This window comes from Heterodontus francisci, chromosome 15, assembly GCF_036365525.1.
Source record: "Heterodontus francisci isolate sHetFra1 chromosome 15, sHetFra1.hap1, whole genome shotgun sequence".
Lineage (NCBI taxonomy): Eukaryota > Metazoa > Chordata > Chondrichthyes > Heterodontiformes > Heterodontidae > Heterodontus > Heterodontus francisci.
Genome location: NC_090385.1, coordinates 22,645,414 through 22,664,745, shown reverse-complemented (window position 1 = coordinate 22,664,745; position 19,332 = coordinate 22,645,414). Strand labels below are relative to the sequence as shown.

At 42.2% G+C, this 19,332-nt stretch overlaps 1 protein-coding gene across 4 annotated transcripts in view; it reads right to left on the bottom strand.

The window, feature by feature from the left end:
- Positions 1 to 288: 288 nt before the first annotated feature.
- eda (ectodysplasin A) overlaps positions 289 to 19,332 on the bottom strand; it is a 301,068-nt gene continuing 282,024 nt past the window's right edge. For all 4 annotated transcript variants that reach the window (XM_068047219.1, XM_068047220.1, XM_068047221.1 and 1 more), the window contains one exon: positions 289 to 5,767. In XM_068047219.1, coding sequence (XP_067903320.1) covers positions 5,522 to 5,767 — 246 coding nt within the window. In that variant the 3' untranslated portion in view covers positions 289 to 5,521. The remainder of the gene's footprint in view (positions 5,768 to 19,332) is intronic.

The window sequence follows — 19,332 nt, the reverse complement described above, 5'->3', positions numbered from 1 at the left end:
GGAAATATTTCCTTGGTTAGGTAATTGTAAATCCACTTATAAAAAAAACAGGTTTAAGATTGTTGTATATAGGAAATATTCCTCTCTGATCAATACTTTAAGAGATAAAAGAGGGAAAAGATTAAGTAGCAGATGAATTGAATTGATTCCTCCCATCAGTCTCCACAAATAAAGGCTGTGGTTAAACTTTTATTTCTAAGTTTAGTATTGTGAGATGTTGTTTCAACCGACAGGTGACAGTAAAAATGTTTGAATTTAATAAATAAAAAATTAAACAAGGTCAGATAATTTTAAAGGACATGTACAGCTTTAATAATCATTATATGCACTCTTTTTAAACACTTTTAGCAACTCAGTGTACAGCATGTGAGCTGATCCAAACATTTAAACTGTTGTGCAATTAATAAAAAATATATACAATACAAATAAATTATGTCAAAGTCTAAAGAACACACCTCAGCACTGACCCATTTCTACACAAACTCATTCCATTATTGGAACAAGATGGCTCCCATGGCCAAGTTATCTGGCCAACATGGTTGCTCAAAGCTCAACACTCCAGAACAGCTAAGTTTAAACCATCATATCATCGAGGCACATTATTGTTACTTGAACAATATATTTACAATACAATACAGAAGCAGTCGCAAAACAGGACTAAGATGCAATGGTACTGGAAATCATCAAGAGTGCAATAAGCCTTCTACAAGCTTGATCTTCAAGCATAGGCAGCATCATGTCCCTGGAATTTAGCAAGTAAAGGGCTAATTTGACTGAAGTTTTCAAGGTATTAAGGGGAACAGATAAGGTAGAGAGAAACTATTTCCATTGGTTGGGGAGCTAGGACTAGGGAACATAGACCAAAAATTGGAGCCAGACCTTTCAGGAGTGAAATTAAGGAACACTTCAACATGCAAAGGGTGCTAGAAATTTGGAACACTCTTCCCCCAAATGGCAATGGATAGTAAATCAATTGTTAATTTTAAATCAGAGTTTTATATATTTTTGTTAACCAAAAGTATTAATGGATATGGATCAAGGGCTAAATGGCCTATTTCTGTTCCTATGTTCTAGTGGCTTCTCTAGGAAGGAGAAAAAGAGATGAAGTAGCATTCTTCCTTCATATTACTAGCCAGGGACTTTTGCTGGAAAATGCACATGCATGGATGCAGGAGTAGTTTGGGTTGACAACCTCTGCCAAATCCAAAAACTACACACAAGACCAAATAACTGCAGGGTAGGGGATAGATCAGGACTTGAGTTCTGATATTTGCCCTGTTGATGCACAGTAAAAAAAAATACATCAACTACACATTATAAGACAAAAGTGTAACCATTTAAACTTCTTAAAAAAAATCAAATTTTTGGCTTCCATTTTATATTTCATTTATTTTCTGGACACTCGGAGGGAAAACGAGATGAGTCAGTAAGACTCTGGCTGAAAACAAGATTGGGCTCAGCTGTACAGGAGCAAATATACTGTGGGAGTTTTGGAAATCTGAAATAAAAACAGAAAATGCTGGAAATACTCAGCAGGGTTGGCAGCATCCGTGCAGGGAGAAACAGAGTTAACATTTCAAGTCGATGACCTTTCGTGACAATTGGAAGTACTTAGCGATGTAGCAGTTTTTAAGCAAGGCGGGGAAAAGGGAGGAAAGAACAAGAGTGAAGATTTGTCATACAGTGGAAGCTCGGGAAGATTAAATAACAGAAAGGATGATGGTGCATAGCAAAACGAGATTGTGAAAGGATAAGCAAAGAAACAAAAGATGTGCCTAGAGGAGATGTAAATGAGAAAAGCACGACCATCACCAACAGCTGCCTTCCAAAAACAAATAAAAACACACAAAAAAAGGGCAAAACGTTGAGTTCAACAATTTCAGATCACAGCTGCTATGGAGGCTCATCTTCACATGGTTGAAAAACAATTTTCCAACAGAGGAAAGCACAAACCTTAACATCTTGTGACTACAAGATTAGAAACCTTGTAGTAGCTTATGAAGTAGCTTAGTCCATCACCAGATCCGTCTGTGCTGCTTTGTTACTAATACTACCTTTAACAGCTGATAAGGTTTCTCTCTTCCCCCAAGCCCCCACTAAACCTTTGCTCCTTTTCAAATAAAATTGGGAATTCAATGGACTGTTGGCTTAGTGGGCAATGCACCAAACAGTGCAGCATTGAACCATTCAGTGCCACAGTATCTCATGGAAACGAACACTTCAGATCTTTATTACATATCATTTTCATTCACTTCATCATCTGATACAATGCAGATTTAATATGGGGCTGTTCCACTGGTTTTGTGTAGCTGTTCAGTTCACTGCACGCTGCAACATCTCAATCTGTCACAAGATGTCAGGAATGAAATATTTTTCCATTTATTTTATAAACATGTCCCAGAAGTGTAAAAGTTTGTGTATTCAAAGTGCACCAGACTGGAAAATTCCAGTGGTCCTGAACACGTGAAAGGGATTTATAATCCAGGTTCTCAGAATTCAGAAGAGCACAAATCCAGTACTGTGACTTTATACAAATTAAAGACTTACAGCGCTTAAGCAGGGGCATGAATGTTTAAGTGACAAAATATATTTCATAATCTTCCCACCACAGATGTGTTTTTAACACATGCTGTAGAACAATGGTGAATCACACAGCCCTTTTATTCACTGGCACCATTCTATGAAAAGTTTGATTTTAGAAATGGCAGATAAGAATAAAACCTTCCCCTAACTGAGCACATAGTAATAATATGCGAGTTGGTTTCTAGCCAAAACTCTTAAAGACCTAAAATTGCAGTTGCAAATAATGCTGAAGTTTTCCATTTAAATGCTCATTGGTGTGAATCAAATGTTACTCTAATAGTTACATATGCACAATTTTACAGCCTTAGTTTCAACTAACATTGAAGGTAAACTCACAAAACTATTCAAAAGGAAACAATTTCGAAAAAGAGATCCCTTCTAGCACTTTGAGTTGAAAAATATTCACATGCCATAAATATATAATATATATTGTATGAGAGATGTTTTTCCATGGAAATGTGAAAACTTTTCCGGTTTGGGCAGCACTGAACACACCCAGGTCAGGAATTGCTTGAAATGGACCTTTTTAATTGGCTGCAAGAATGCGCTTTAACTGCAGCCTCAGGGACGCTACCCCTTCAGTATTACATTTTTCCACTGTTCACACTAGCGGTCTTTACAGCCTAACTCTCAAAGAGATGGTCAATTTAGCCCGAATTTGCAATTAGTTTTGCTGTGCCCACGAGGAACTGGGTAAATTTTAGCCCAGATCCATTTAACTTAGAATCCATACAGTCTCATTAGTCCAGACTGGATCCAAACACAGGTCACAGGTGAAAGGACGGCCTGCTGATCTATTACAGCTTATGGATTCTGCGATTGATGAAATTATTATAAAAATTATGTTAGAACAAAAAAAATGGAAAGAATGTCATCATGTTGACAAATTATTTATAGCAAACACCAAATTCCTACCATCTGCAGTACAGAGATCAGAGTCCTAAGAATATTGACTTTTTGTTCTCATGACAGAAGCTGCTTGACCTGACTTGAGAACATTTGATTACTGGACTGGCTCAACCCTGATAATGTTTGGAATTTGCAGTAGTAATAACGGTGAGGCTGTCAGTGCGTATCGTTATGGCTGTGTAAAACTAACAGTAATTTCTGGTGCCCATACATGTGCAGTTAAACACAAAGGTCCAGAAGTTGCTGTCAGTGATACCTTGTTCCTTCACACGGTGCACTATTCAGTTTTTACTGATGGAATCAATTAAAAAAATCACAAGTTTGTCATGAATTTCAACTATTTATAATTTACAGTTGGAGTCTCATTCCCTCAGAAGATCATTTAAAAATTGCACTTAAAAAAAAAAATGTATTTTTTAAAAAATGTGTTCTGATATTTATGTTTCTCCCTTAACCCCATATGTGTCCCAATCTTTATTTTGCTTTCTGTACAATGATTTAAATGTGATTTATATTCCCTGTTTTTTACTTCCTGCTTTACTGTCTATAGAATTCTTCAATCTGATTGGCTGATCTGCCTGCCCTGTTCCTGGATACTACAAATTCCCTCTAGAAGGCGCCAAATTTAAAGGGATGTTGGATTAGAGGTAGTTTGCACTCTGGAACCCATTAAAAGTTTATGGGCCGCTTTTTTCCCCCGAGGTCAATGGTGAGTGTTGTTCCTTTGCTGTGCTGACTGCAAAATCCAGGTCAAACTAAACTTCGCACCCTGTTTCTAGGAAAGAGGCACCATTAAGTAGAACAAGCACTCAAGCAGTTTTCCTCTGAGATAAGAGAAAAGCAATGTATTATTTTCATCATGACAACCTCTCCTTTAATTCCAGGGATTCCAAATGTCCACTGCCGATGCAGACTCCCTCCCTCTCGTAGCTGCAAACAAAGTCATGTTTAGCGTAGTTATAATAGTAGCTTAGTACGTGAGTGATATCACAGATGGGGACGAGTTTCATCTTGCTGTCTATGTGTTAAACTAGCAGTGTGGTTCAGCTGCCCATAATGGAAACATCTTGATTTGCATTTTGAAGCAGTAAGCTGAAAATCTGCCCCAATGTATTTTAACACTATTTGCATCTTCGTTTCGCATGTTTGTACAGAAAGCTTTTCTGAATGTTTTCTCACCATGACAGTGCCCCCTTTAATGATGTCTTTCATCAGGGTCCAACCATTATTTTAATTAACACTCTTCAAAGCTAAATCCCTTGTCATAAAGCATGCTTATATAAAAGGTGCAAAATTGCAAGCAGTAGGGTATTCCATTATACAGTGCCATTATACATAATACATGCCAAACTTTAACTGCACTCCAATAAACAGTTCTCGTCTTCATTCCTGCAGCTTTTTAATGGGTTTCTTCTATGCCTAAAGGAAACTTATTCAACTGATTCTCCTATATTTCTGATCCCATAACAGAGGTTGATCCGAGGACAGGGCATTATTGCTTTTCTACATTCATCCACATGAAGAACATTTCACTTTCCTCCCTCAATTCTTGAATGTCTTTGGTCCATTATGATTGCAGAACAAAAGCAACATTTGCCAGTTAAATGTCCAACATTAAATGAAAATGGATGCTGCACAATGAGCAGAATGAATTGAATCATTCCAGTCCACTGGGGGATGCAGGAACTGGGGAAATCAACTCATTAGTAACCCAGTGGACCTGTTAAACACATCAGGAGAAAAATGACTGGGAGTTTGTTACAAGGTTGACAGACTTGTGCAAGTCCTGGTGATTTCCAGATGCAACTCAGCGCAAGTCATGTTTGTTCACACAAATACATATTGGGAAAACAGGAATCTACTCGACTTGGATAAATGAAAGAAATTTCATTCTGAAATCTCTCTTGTCTTTAACTCTTCAACCCCTCCACTTAAATGCTGCACTTCAAATTCACTCTTGGATGACCTCTTTCAGGATACCTTCTTGTCATTCTATTTCCTGCACTGTGTAGTCCCGCAGAGCCCAATTCTACGGAGACTCGCCTAGTCTCACTGCTCCAAAGAAAGTTGTGTGTTTGCTCATGTTTACAACCGTATCTTCATACGTCATCTTGACTGCAATCTTCTGTCTTGCCTTGAGAAGGCAGACTCCTGCTGTGTAGCAGGTGTTGAACTTCGACTTGCGGTTCTCAATGCTACGTGTGCACTGCAAGAAAGGCTTATCGTCCACAAGCACCTCATGACTTGCGAAGTCAGTAAAATTAATGTAGTAAACCTGAGAAAAGGAAAGTAAAATGTGTGAATTCTTATGTATTAAAGAATCAGCTAACATTCAGGGCTCTTTTGCCTGTTGCATTTTTTTTGTCCAAAAATATATTTCGACTAGAGATATCTTTATATTTTTGGGGTATATTGGAGAGGAGAGAAAATTATGTGTAGCTGATGGAAACACACACAGCTACATCCGTTAAACATAAAGCGATCTCAGGAAACGGTTAGGGTGCTGAATGCCAATTTTGTGGTGAAAGCTTAATCCCATTGAAGGGATTATTGTTAAATTTGGGATCAGCTATCTCCATACAGAATCAAATGTAACAATAATCCTTTTAACCGGGTGCAATAATTGAACTCAGTGCCACTGATGGGGAGGGTAAAGAAAATAACTCCACCCAGGTATCAATTAAAATTAAAAACAAATAACTTATTTACCCTGAAATGGACAGTCTGATTTCTGCTTCATGCAACAAGGGGCCACACGGTTTTCCACCAACTATACCACTGCCTGAGAGATATGATAATCTTTCAAAAACAGTACTTTGTGATTGTCCACTTGCATGCAAATTATCTCTCACTCAGTAGGAAGTGCTTAAACACCATCTGCAAGTACTTGGGCCGCAGCTCATCATTCCTCAAAACAGCCTGATTGCTGCTGTAAAGCTCATGCTGCAAGTATGCGAGTGTTAAACTATCTCCAAACAATATGGCACATTTCTACTCAATACTCAGATCTATAATTTTGGCCATCAGGTAATACAGATGGCAATGGTTTTGTTTAATTGAAAGTTCAAAGGGTTTACGTGGTTAAATCTTGATGCTTTTCTATCTGTTAATTTTGTGTTTGCCGAACTAAGGAAAGTCAGAGTCTGGGAATGGAGCACCTTCAGTTTTTCCACTCACTTTTCCTGTTATTTAAAGCAGAGGATTGTTTCTCTATGGGAATCAAACACTTTCAACAATCTGGGAACACAGCATGAAACCCTCTCAGGTTAGATGTAAGCATGGACTCAGAACTCTCCCTTTATCTAGTTACAACACTTTGAATGAGGCAGTCAGGATTAGAAGGACAACAGCATCTCATTAATTGATTGGGTAGGTGCAGTTGCACAACAGCTGTGTGCAGTCCAGAGATGGTGGTTAATCACTTCAGTGATGAATGCTCAGTGCATACTACAGACTAGAATCACCTTCTGGTCTTACTGGGGCCCACCAAGACCAAATCCCTTAAAATAATTAGAATTCTTCCAGCCGGTGGAGCAGACAAAATGGTGTTGGGAGGCGTAGGGCAGGATGCCTGACATTGTCCTACTCCCATGCCATTCTGTATGTGACAGGCACCATGGCATACAGGAAGACTGCTGGGAGCCCAATTAAACCACCTTAGTGGCCCATTAAGAGACAGACACCTAAAGGTGGGGCCTGGCAGCTTCCAAGCAGCCTTGGTGGGGGGGGGGGGGGCCTCCTCTAGGGGCAATCCATAGCCCAGGGGCAGGCCCCCTGGTGGCAATGGCACCCCCTGGAGCAAGACACCCCTCAGCCCGCATTAACCAACCCATCCCCTCACTGCGGCCTGCCTGACTGGCTCTAGCAACCCCAACCCCACTTATCTTGGTCCCTGGGCCTCCTCCATCTTCGCTGCTCTGGGCCTCCTGCAGTCCCAGCTGTGGTCACTACTTCTTGTGACACTGCTGGGACTGCTGAGCTGCTAGCCCTCTGACTGGCTGCCAGCTCTTGAAGTGGGATCTTGTCCCTTAAAGGGAACGGCATCCCCAACAGTTAATTGCCTGCCTGTTGTTGTATTTGGCCCGGGAAGGGATAAAGGACTGAGGCGGGGTCACTCCCGCCTTCTGGCCCATTGCCAGGACCTCCAGCGAATTAAAATCCAGCCCCAAATGTACAACTTGTGTGCACACAGATTCACAAATGGGAAACGATCACCCTTACAATTAAAGCATTTCTAATTTATACCTCAACACAAAACAACCACAGAATTGGAGTCAAATAATTTCACAAATCTTGTTTGCGCCTTAAAAAAAAAAAGTACCTTATTTTTCAAAGATATACTCAAATTCTTTAAGTAGCTCAAAGATCAACAACAATTTGATTTTCTGTAGTGGCTAGCGTTTAGAGGAAGCAATTGTTCCAAAGCGCTTTATCAATGGGAAATAGGTGGTGAAGTGGATGGCGATCCATGGTAGAGAAATCAAAGCTTGGTCATAAAAATGGGTTTTGAGAAGGTTTTTAAAGGGTTGGGTAAAAGTGCAGGTGACTTAAGCAGGGGTTTAGGGAGAAAGCTGCACAGTGAGACCAAGACAATTGAATGCTCTGCCATCAACGCTGAACTTCGCCCTACTCTTTGCAGCACCCTCCCTAAACCCCTGCAGCTCTGTAATTCTTTCTCCATGCTCCCTCCCTCAAAGGCCAAATGAAAGTGCTTGAAAATGACATGTTGAATATGGAAAATTACAGGTTAACTTTTCTCTTGCTGCATGAAATCCATCAGGTTCCATCACTAAAATTGCGGCCCATTGGCAAACATTTGTCTCCCATTGAAAAGCAGATAGCAACATTGAAAAGCAACATATATCCAAGTCTCTGTCAATGACTTTTGTGAAGTAGCCACAAAGAAACACAAAAGCATGTGGGAACATTTATTCCCTCTCCTTGCCAAGTAAATGTCTCCACGTGCTTTTGTGCTCATGATGGCAATTTCTTGGAGATGATTGACAGAAGCTTGGGAATATGGTGCCTATCCATGCTCTCATTGGGGAGCACCAAGAACTCATTGGGAAAATTGCAGGTATGAATCCTGCCACTGAGTCGATTTATTATCCCACCTCTACTTCCAAGAGGATCAGACATTTTTGATCTCCAAAAATTGTGTTCGAATTTTTCCAGATCAAACAGTACATTTCTTGGAGTTAAAAAAACATTCTAAAATAAACATTATTCAGAGCTCTAACTATTTCACAGCAAACATTTGAATCATAAATCCTAAAGAACACAAATATGTTATGAAAAACAGATCACAAGATCAAACAGTGTATGCAGATCAGCTAGGCATAAATTCACTTCTTTCTTGTTTAGTTCCAAGCTTAAGCTTTGCAAGGTTTGCCAACATTCTCTGCTGTTGCTGTTTTCAATTTAAACAGTGTAGTTTGACACCATGTCATCCATTGCTGATGATAAATACACGGGTCAGTTACCATACAGTGCACTTTCTCTGCACTTGTTTATAAGCTTCTTCTGCTATACAGATTATTTCTTGAGTGTTAAGCAGCATTGCTGCTGTGCTTTTTATAAGTTTTGGAAAAAAAAAATACATTACCTTCTTCCCTCTTTTTTTATGTCCATTTTATGGTCTTCCTGGGTGCATTATGCGCATACTGGTAATGAGAGCAAGCAAGTTGCCTGCTTCCACAGTCCTTTACCATATCGCCATTTTAAAAAAATCATGTTCTTTTTGCATGTCAATTTTGTCTCAACATATATAATGTTATATTTATATAATGACTGTAACATAGTAAAATGTCCCAAGGCGCTTCACTGGAGTGTTATCAAACAAAGTTTGGCACCGAAGTGCAAAAGAAAATATTAGGACAGGTTGCCAAATTCTTCATCAATGAGGTAGATTTTAAGGAGTGTCTTAAAGGATGAGAGAGAGCTAGAGAGGCGCAGAGGGAAGGAATTCCAAAGCTTTGGGCCCAGACATCTGAAGGCACGGTTGCCAACAATGGATTGGGGATGCTCAAGTGACCAGAATTAGAGGAACACAGAGATCTTGGAGCATTGTAGGGCTGGAGGAGGTTAGCGATAGGGAGACCCTGAAGGCATAGACTGTTTAGTGCGGTACAGTTCAATGTGCCACAGCCTTTCTTCTGTACCATACTAATGGCCTTCATGTGAATTCACATTGGGCACCATACCCAACCAGATTTTAACACCCATGCATGTGCACTTCCAGCAAAAATTACTGGATAGTAATAAGGGACAAGATTCCTGGCTAATTTCCCTCACCTTCTCTGTCTTCCAAACACAAGGTACTGAGGCCAAGTGTACTGCCCCTAACACAACAGTGACTGATATCAGCTAACAATAGGAATTTTCCTGGTCTTTTTATGGCTCCGTGACTCACTGGATAAACTCACAGCAATGGTATTCTTAAACTGGGTGCTGGGTAGTACATGACAGCAACTCTAATATAAATCCCCTACTGATTTTACCTTCCTTGGCTACCACAGATTGGATGATAATTCTTCTTCAATTGATACCTTCCCATAGCAAACCTTGAACTTGGAACTCAATAGAATGATCAGGAAGAAAAGTAAGAAGAAAAAATGGGCACTCAACACTCTGAAACTAAGTTGAACTCCAATTTAGCAACTCCTTCCAGATCTCTTGCTAACCTCACTCTTCAGTCACCCAGAAGGTGTTTGAGAACGACCAAGATCAAGTCGTAAAAGCAACTTTTACACTACCCTCCTCCAGAAAGCTTCTAGCCTCCACACGGTCAAGTCTCCCTACTCCATCCACCTCTTCGAGGCCTAGTCAAGAATCGGAGTCCACATGCTGGAAGTGTGGACTCAACCTTGTGTCCTACTGCTCTGTGAGATGGCTCCTGTCGAACCATGACAGCACGAATCTATAACTTCAGGGTAAAAGGAGAACAATTGGTAAACAGTCAGTGATCTCCTATCCTAAAATGGATCAAGGTATGAAATTTCACACTACAGTCCTGGCCATTTAAAATGTTGATGTTTAAATTGGGCAGTCGCTTATATCAGTCAAAAAGTGATAACCATTATCCATTTGCAATAATGTCAATCTCAAAGCTGCTGCTTACAGTGTGTTGTCATCTGTTTATTTTGTGCAGAAACAGCTGTACTGACTCACTATATATGTCCTGCATGGCAAGAAGTCTCAATCACATACTGGGATTATCTTTTTACGTCAGTTAGACGTGCAGAAAAGTGTTTGGATTGTGAAACTTTCTCAATAACATTCTTTAGCAGATGAAATTTTGGAAGGGACATTTTTGTTGTTGAAAAATCTGCATGTGTTGAGATTATCATCTACAAATCAAGAAGCCGGCTGACTGACATTATCCAAAGACAAGTATTCACTCCTGGTGTTATTAAATCTATTTTGCTAAACTGGCTGCTTCTTCAAGAATTTATAGGCAATGATGTAAACAACCTGCCCAGACAAGCATCATCAAAGACAGAGAAGTAAAAAATTCTCATCGTAATACTTTGTAAAGATAAAGCTCTGGACATAAATTACCTAAAATTGTAACATTAAACTGCAGCTATCTGTAAATGATCAAACTACAGTAAATACTTTGTGCATCACTGTTCACCTGTCAGTCTGTCAAATGTTATAGGGCAATTGGCTGCTGTATTATCTAGGCAGTAAAAACACAGCATTACACTCACCACCGCGTATATTGAGCAAATCACATCTGCACAACCACGTCCACTATACTCGCTGGGGGCTGCTTATGATGCCTTTAACAAAATAGCACCCAATATTTCCATCATTATATAATGGCAAACTCCATTTTTGCCATGACTAGAAAGCTCAAGAACTAGGAGCATAGGAACAGTTGTTGGCCAATCAACCCCTTGAGCCTGTTCCACCACTCAGTTAGATTATGGATGATCTTCTCTCAATTTGGCTCCAGTCTCAGCAGCTTTTTTGGGGGGGGAGTTCCAATTTCCACTACCCTGTGTGTAAAGAAATGCTTCCTGACATGTTCAGCCCCTCCTCCCCACCCCACAGAATAGCCGAGCTCTAATTTCAAGGTCATGCCTCCTTGTTCTGGATGCCCTCATCAGATGAAATAGTTTCTTCTCTATCTACCCAATCAACTCGATGACCATCTTAAGCACCACAATTAGATCTTCTACATAACACTCAGCACAAACATACTGCAAGATAGACTAATCAAATTTTGTCATTAAGTAGCATAAAGTAACACCACAAAAAAAACTGCAACAAGGGTAAATAAATCATGAATTTGATCATGATGATTATTGGGAGAACAGAAAGCCTTGCAGCATCTACACTAGGGTACCAATGGACAGATCTCAGATTTTCCATAGCCTGATACAGTGCTCCTCAAACAATGCAGAGTTGTCCAGGTAAGATGTGGTGAATGGTGAGCACAGAAAAACAAGTTTGTGTAGCTGAGCGAATGGCAAATCCCTAATTATTCAAAATTGACAGGAACAGATAATGTACATAAATAACAGAGAAAGTATCATTAATCCCATCTACATAGGAAACTTCCCGACCATTTTTTGCAAATAGTAAATAAAGATCAAGGGCAGTTTTTAGAAGAGGTGAAGAGAGAGGGAGAGAGATGATTATTTAATCTGATAGAGAAATAGAAATGAAGAGGAGCAAGTGTGAATAAAATGGAGAGTGAGAACGGAGACAATGCAAGCTTTGCAAACTTAGGGGTTCCATTCTTAATAACTGGGCAGGTATAAGAGGTTATGAGACTTCTTTGGTGGAACCCAACTGTCATGCTATGCCCCCACCTGCCAAGAATGAGGCACATTAATTTTGTCATGAACACTGATTTTAAACTGTTACTGGAGTGAAGAAAGGACTTATTAAACAGATCAGCCGTGGTGGGAAAATACATTTGCATATTAACAGACGGTGATTGGAAGGACAAAGGACCATTCCCTGACACATTCAATCCACAATGGACCTTGATCACCAGGTATTGTGTGTAAGAGGAGCATTATAGATACAATCCAAGACATGGTCAGACCAGTTATTCACATGACTAAATTGCTTGGCAACCTGGGTTTTCTGAATTGTACAAACAGTTTGAACACAGAGTGTCTGTTTGCTCCTGGACTGAGAAGATCTCTCCTGTCTGCTCCCATCTCTTTCTCACAAGCCTCTGAATCCACTGAAGACACATGAACCCCAAGACAGAATAGTCTCCTGCAGCGAACAAGGTTTAAGAAGAATACTGGGCCCCAACGAAAAGCAAGATCTACCTACAATCAAGGACTCTACAGTGAGATCAAAGAACCGTAACAAAAACTCTTCAGATATTGCCTCAAATATTTCACTTTATTTTTTCTTCTGCTCATTTCTGTCTCTATTTTCCATGTGTGTATCGCGTATGCATGCTAGCGTGGGTGCGTCATGTATCCGTAGGCATCAACCGAGTTCGAGTTTAAGTTTAATAAATTTCAATCTTTCTTCTTTAAACCTAAGAAAGCCTGTTTGTGCTGGTTTCTTTGCCTTATAATTGGAAAGCAGAGAACAAGGATTCACCAAGGGGGAGCTAAAAACACGGTGTGTTTAAAATTAAACCCTGTTACGGTAAGACCAGGTGAAGGCTGAAAGGGAACCCTAGACACCTTTCTCACCTGGTCGTAATACCAACCCATAGAGAATACTGGAAACCAAAACACTTCCAATCCATTGACACAAACTGAGAACCTGAGATAAGGAAGGGATGACTCACACTCAATGGTTTAAACCCAGTAGTTTAAAATGCAAGGTTCCTACAAGGCAAGTCTATCTGTGACCGTTCTACGGGCAGGAGATGTATTGTGTGCAGGTCATACCTGGTAGTCTGAAAAAGCTTTTGGAGTGATAGAGATATTTGAGGAGCAGCTGCAGTAACTTGTGTTCCTACATAAACAGAAGCATTGTTTACTTGCAACTTCTGTGATCTTGGTTCAGTCCTAGACGCATACAGCACTGGCAGCCCGACCACATATTTGTTTTGGAAAAGGTGTTGTGTATTTTAGCTCGGAGCCGGTGAGAAACCTCTCAAAGCAGCAGCAGGGAGATTTTAACCATAAGGCCTTGTTTAAATGCTACTGAAATTGGAGTTATAGAGAGCACAGATAATCAGGTTGCTTTTTGTTTTACAGATAAGTGGCTGGGAGGGTGTTTCGGGAGGGTCTCACAGGAGGGGAGGGGCAGTTTGTGACCTTCCTTGTCTGGCTCATTGGAGCACCTCTGCTCCTTCTAGTCCCACGCTTCGAGCAGGTTATGATCACAGGCGGTGGGAAAGGGGCAGGGTCAAGCAGATAACTAACATTCCCTGTTTCTGCCAGGGTGGTATGAGTAAATTCAACTCTGTAGAGTCTGGCAATGATTAGGCCATCCTCAACAGTACCATGGCTGGAATTTTACGCCACCCTGACGAGCAGGATGGTGGTGGGGGGGGGGGGGGGGCAGAGGGGTGACGTAAAATGGAGCGGGAGGCACCAGGAGACCTTCCCGACCCGCCGCCAGTTTACGCAGGGCGGCAGTGGCGAAGAACAGTCCGCCTGCCCCAGGCCAATCAAGGACCTTAAGTGGCCACTTAATGGCCTTCGACTGCCTCCAGCCGGATTTTACGCATGGCAAGTGGGCGTCCTGGGGCCGGGAGAAGCCGCCTAACGAAAGCAGGCAGCTTCCGAGTGTCCCGGGGTGGCCCTCATGGTTGGACACTCTGTGCCCGATGGAGGGTCGCCCCCGATACCCCAACCATCCCCAAGACCCAACACCCTTCCCTTCCCTCCAATTGACCACTCTTGCCTCGCCGGGGCCCGACTGATTACCCCCCACGAGGCAACCAAAACTTACCTTCCCTCCCGGCTCCCAGGCATCTTGTCTTCATGCTGGGCTGCAGTCCCAGCAGTGACCACCGCTCCCGGTGGCACAACTGGGGCTAAGAGCTGCCGGCCCGCTCGTTGGCCGGCAGCTCTATTTGGCGGGACTTCCTGCCTCAAGTGGGTGGAATTCCCGCCTCACACCAATTGAAGCCCAAGGACCCGCAAAATACGGGTCGGATCCCCAGGCGAGGCAGAAGTGGGTTTGCCACTGACTGAAAAGTGGCTGGCTCCTGTCTGCCTACCGTAAAATAAATTGGTTAGTATGGCTTATAAACAAAGAGGTGAGTTTTCTCTGCAGCTCATCAAAAAAAGTTACAGCAATCCATCGCTAGGGGAGGGGGGGGGGCAAGGGATGTAGGGCAGGTGGAAGCTGCTGACTGTGACAAGCAGGTACAGAATACTGAATTGAACTTGGAGCTGTGACCTATTTTGTTATGCCAGAGACTTTACTCCATTGCAACAGCTTGGCACCATTAGATTGGGTTCAACTTATTTCCTTCTGTACAAACACCTTTACAATTTTCACCCGTTACTCTCCTTTCCTCCTCCTTTAATCCTGCTGATATACAATTTCATGGATGCTGGCAGTAGTATTTCATCTGCGAGTTGAGGCAGTGAATGAATGGTAGATTATCTGACTGTGGAGGGTATCCCGGCTTCACCCAAATCCCATCTCTATTCATTGACAGCACAAGTGTACTTTCAAGCCGCAATCACTAGATGGGGATATTCCCCCATCTCAACCCCCTCCCTGACCAGGAATATTGAGGTATTCTTCGTTACCTCTAGACTTGACTATTCCAATGCACTCCTGGCTGGTCTCCCACATTCTACTCTCAGTAAAGTTGAGGCCAACCGAAACTCTGCTGCCCTTGTCTTAACTCGCACCATGTCCCATTCCTCTATCACCCCTGTGCTCACTGACCTGCATTGACTCCTGGTCAAGCAACGTCTTGATTTTAAAATTCTCATCCTTGTTTTCAAATCACTCCATTACCCGCCCCTCCCTATCTCTGTAATCACCTCCAGCCCTACAACCCTCCAAGATATCTGCGCTCCTCTAATTCTGGCCACTTGTGCATAACTGATTTTAATCGCTCCACCATTGGTAGCTGCGCCTTCGGCTGCCTGGGCCCCACACCACTCCACTTTGCTTTCCCTCTCGAAGACACTTCTTAAAACTTACCTCTTTGACCAAGCGTTAGATCAACTGACTTGTGGCTTGGTGTCATACTTTGTTTTATAATGCTCCTGTGAAGCACCATGGAATGTTTGATTAGGTTAAAGGTGCTATATAAATATAAGTTGTTGCTGGTGTTGTTGTAATTGTTATTCCTACAGCTGACTTGGTTGGATGCAGCTAATAGTACAGAGTGAGGATATATGGGCCATTACAATACAGTGGAGTGTATTTACTCAATAATCCACTGAGGAAACTGGATTTTTTTTTCTGAGTGAGTTCCAAAGCTTGATGGAATTTAATATTCCATGGTGATACTGCCCCCAGACCACCCAAACCCAAGAAATGTACCATCTTTTTTTTTAGTTTCAACATTTGTAATTCTCCCTTCTACTTGTTATCTTGGACCGTAGGCTTACATTCAGGACCTTTTGGTCCCTGGGTCAGGACGCCTTTTGTGAAGCAGTGGTCAGGTCATGCTAAAGTTCCAGTTTGCCGTGTATGAAAATAGCTACCACAGATTTTAAGAAAATTAAATAAGTTCTTCTAATTCTTTTTGTGCTTTTAGAAAAAAGGATTAAGAAGTCATTTCTGCTACCTATCAGACAATTTGGCACAGCATCTTGATACTGCAAGTTGGTCAGTTTTTCTTAGCAACACTCTCCCATTCGCTGGCTAAGGGGACCCTGCCTTATTGAAAAAGTGGATTTATACAACAAAATATCTTCAGCAAAGGTTCAGTTTAAATTGTGTCTAAACTGATCTACTGGGAGATTACTTTGATCCTTTTGAAGATGTTGAACATATTTCTGGATTATGCCCAGCTCCAGAGGAGGTCTGAGTTCAGCAGCATTCCCAGATCAGCCTGGTAAATGAGTTGGTGGTTGTTTCCCATTAGCTGCATTATTTTCATCACCCACCATCCCCTATGCTGGAGGCATCTGTTTCTCACAAAAAAAGAATGAGGCTTTGTCTCTCTCCCTGATCTCCAACAAAACAAGTGCAGTTTGAGAATGTTACTTAGTCCCAGCGATGAAGGAGGTCATTTTAGGAAGCCAGATGAGTCATGGTTGTATGATCCACTGTGGTTTTTCTGGGCACTATATTTTGCTGTCCTTCACAACAATAGTGTCTGCACTCCAAGAAAGTTATTCATTGTGTACAGTCACTTAGAGATCTAAGAGATGTGATTTGGCATTCGAAAAATGCAAATCCTTCTTGTGAATGCGCTGCTCATATCCCTATGAAATGTACTGTTTAGACCATACCACTTTGCCCATTCTATGCAATGGATTTTTTGTACTGATTTCTTCTCTTTATACAGTGTCCTGCACATTTGATGCTGCTTCACTGTACAAAATGCTCTCGTCTATATTGTGTCAGTTTGGTTCCACTGGTTTCACTTTCGCCTCCAAGTCAGAAAGTTCAAGTCTCACTATTCACGAGTGCATTATCTAAACTGACATTTCATTCACTTTTGACCGAGTATTGCACTGTCAGAGATGTTGCCTTTTGGTGAGACGTTCAACTGAAGTCTGTCTATTGACATCAAAAGTTCCATGGCAGTACTTGAAAAGTAGCAGAGAGTCATGTTGATGTCTCGGCCAACATTCCTCCCTCAACCAACACCACCAAAAAGAGATAATCTAGCTATTTGTACATGTGTTGTTTGTGAGAACTTACTGTGTGCAAACTGGCTGCCAAACCAAATAACAGTGGCTGCATTTCAGTGGTAAGATTACTGAACTAGCAATTCAGAGGCCTGGACTAATGTCGCGGAGATGTGAGTTCAAATCCTACCATGGCAGCTGGGGAATTTAATTTCAGTTAATTAAATAAATCTGGAATAAAAAGCTAGTGTCAATAATTGTGATCAGGAAACTACTGGATCGTTGTAAAAACCTAGCGGGTTCTGTAATGCCTTTCAGGGATGCAAATCTACCAGCCTTACCTGCTCTGGACTATGTGTGACTCCAGACCCACAATGATGTGGTTGACTCTCAACTGCCCTCTGAAATGGCCTATCAAGTCACTCAGTTGTATCAAACAGCTACAGAAAAGTCAAAATAGAATAAAACCGGATGGAACACCAGGCATCAATCTAAGTACCAGAAATGACAAAGGAACACTGTGCCCATAGACCCTGCAAAGTCCTTCTAACTAACATCTAGGGAATTCTGCCAAAATCAGGAGAGCTGTTCAACAGAGTAGTCAAGGAATAGCTTGATATAGCCACACTCACAGAATTGTGCCTTAGAGCCGTGGTCTCAGACTCTTTCATCACCGCACTAGAGGTGGCACAGTGGTATACATTCAGGAAGGAGTGAGTCTGGGAGTCCTCAACATTGACTCCAGGCCACATGACGTCTCATGGCATCAGGTCAAACATGGACAGAGAACCCTCCTGCTGATTGCCACCTACTGCCCTCCCTCAGTTGTGAATCAGTATTCCTCCGTGTTGAACACCAGTTAGAAGAAGCACTGAGGGTAGCAAGGGCACAGAACTCTGGGTGGGGGACTTCAATGCCCATCACAAGCAGTGGTACAGTAGCATCACTATTGACTGAGCAGGCTGAGTCCAGAAGGACATATCTGCCAGAGTGGGCCTGTGACAGTGAGAACCAACAAGACGGAAAAACCTACTTGACCTTGCTCTCACTAATCTACCTGTCGCAGATGTATCTGTCCCTGTCAGCATTGGTAGAAGTGACTACTGCACAGTCCCATCTTCACACTGAGGATACCGTCCGTCATGTTGTGTGGCACTATCACTGTGCTGAATGGGATAGATTTTGAACAGATCTAGCAGCTGAAAACTGGGCATTCATGAGGCGCTGCGGACCATCAGTGCCAGGTGATGTGTATTCAACCACAATCTGTAACCCTGTGGCCCGGGCATATCCCCCACTCTACCACTACCATCATGCCAGGGGAGCAATCCTGGATCAATGAGAAGTGCAGGACAGTATCCCAGGAGCAGCACCAGGCATACCTAAAATTGAGGTGCCATTCCTGGTGAAGCTACAACACAGCACCACATACATGCCAAACAGCAGAAGCAGCATGCAACTGACAGGGCTAAGTGATGCCACAACCAACGGATCAGATCTAAGATTTGCAGTCCTGTCACATCCTGTTGTGAATGGTGCTGGACAATTAAACAACTAACTGGAGGAGGAGGCTCCACAAACATCCCCATCCTCAACGATGGAGGAGCCCAGCATGTCAGTGCAAAAGACAAGGCTGAAGCATTTGCAACCATCTTCAGCCAGAAGTGCCAAGTGGATGATTCATCTTGGCCTCTTCCTGAGGTCTCCAGCATCACAGATGCCAGTTTTCAGACAATTCGATTCACTCCAGGGCGGCATCGTGGCGCAGTGATTAGCACCGCAGCCTCACAGCTCCAGGGACCTGGGTTCGATTCTGGGTACTGCCTGTGCGGAGTTTGCAAGTTCTCCCTGCGACCAGGTGGGTTTTCGCCGGGTGCTCCGGTTTCCTCCCACCTCCAAAGACTTGTAGGTTGATAGGAAAATTGGCCATTGTAAATTGCCCCTAGTGTAGGTGGGTGGTAAGGAATATGGGATTACTGTAGGGTTAGTATAAATGGGTGGTTGTTGGTCGGCACAGACTCGGTGGGCCGAAGGGCCTGTTTCAGTGCTGTATCTCTAATTAAAAAAAAATCAAGAAATGGCTGAATACAGCAAAGGCTATGTGCCCTGACAGCATCACGGCTGTAGTGCTGAA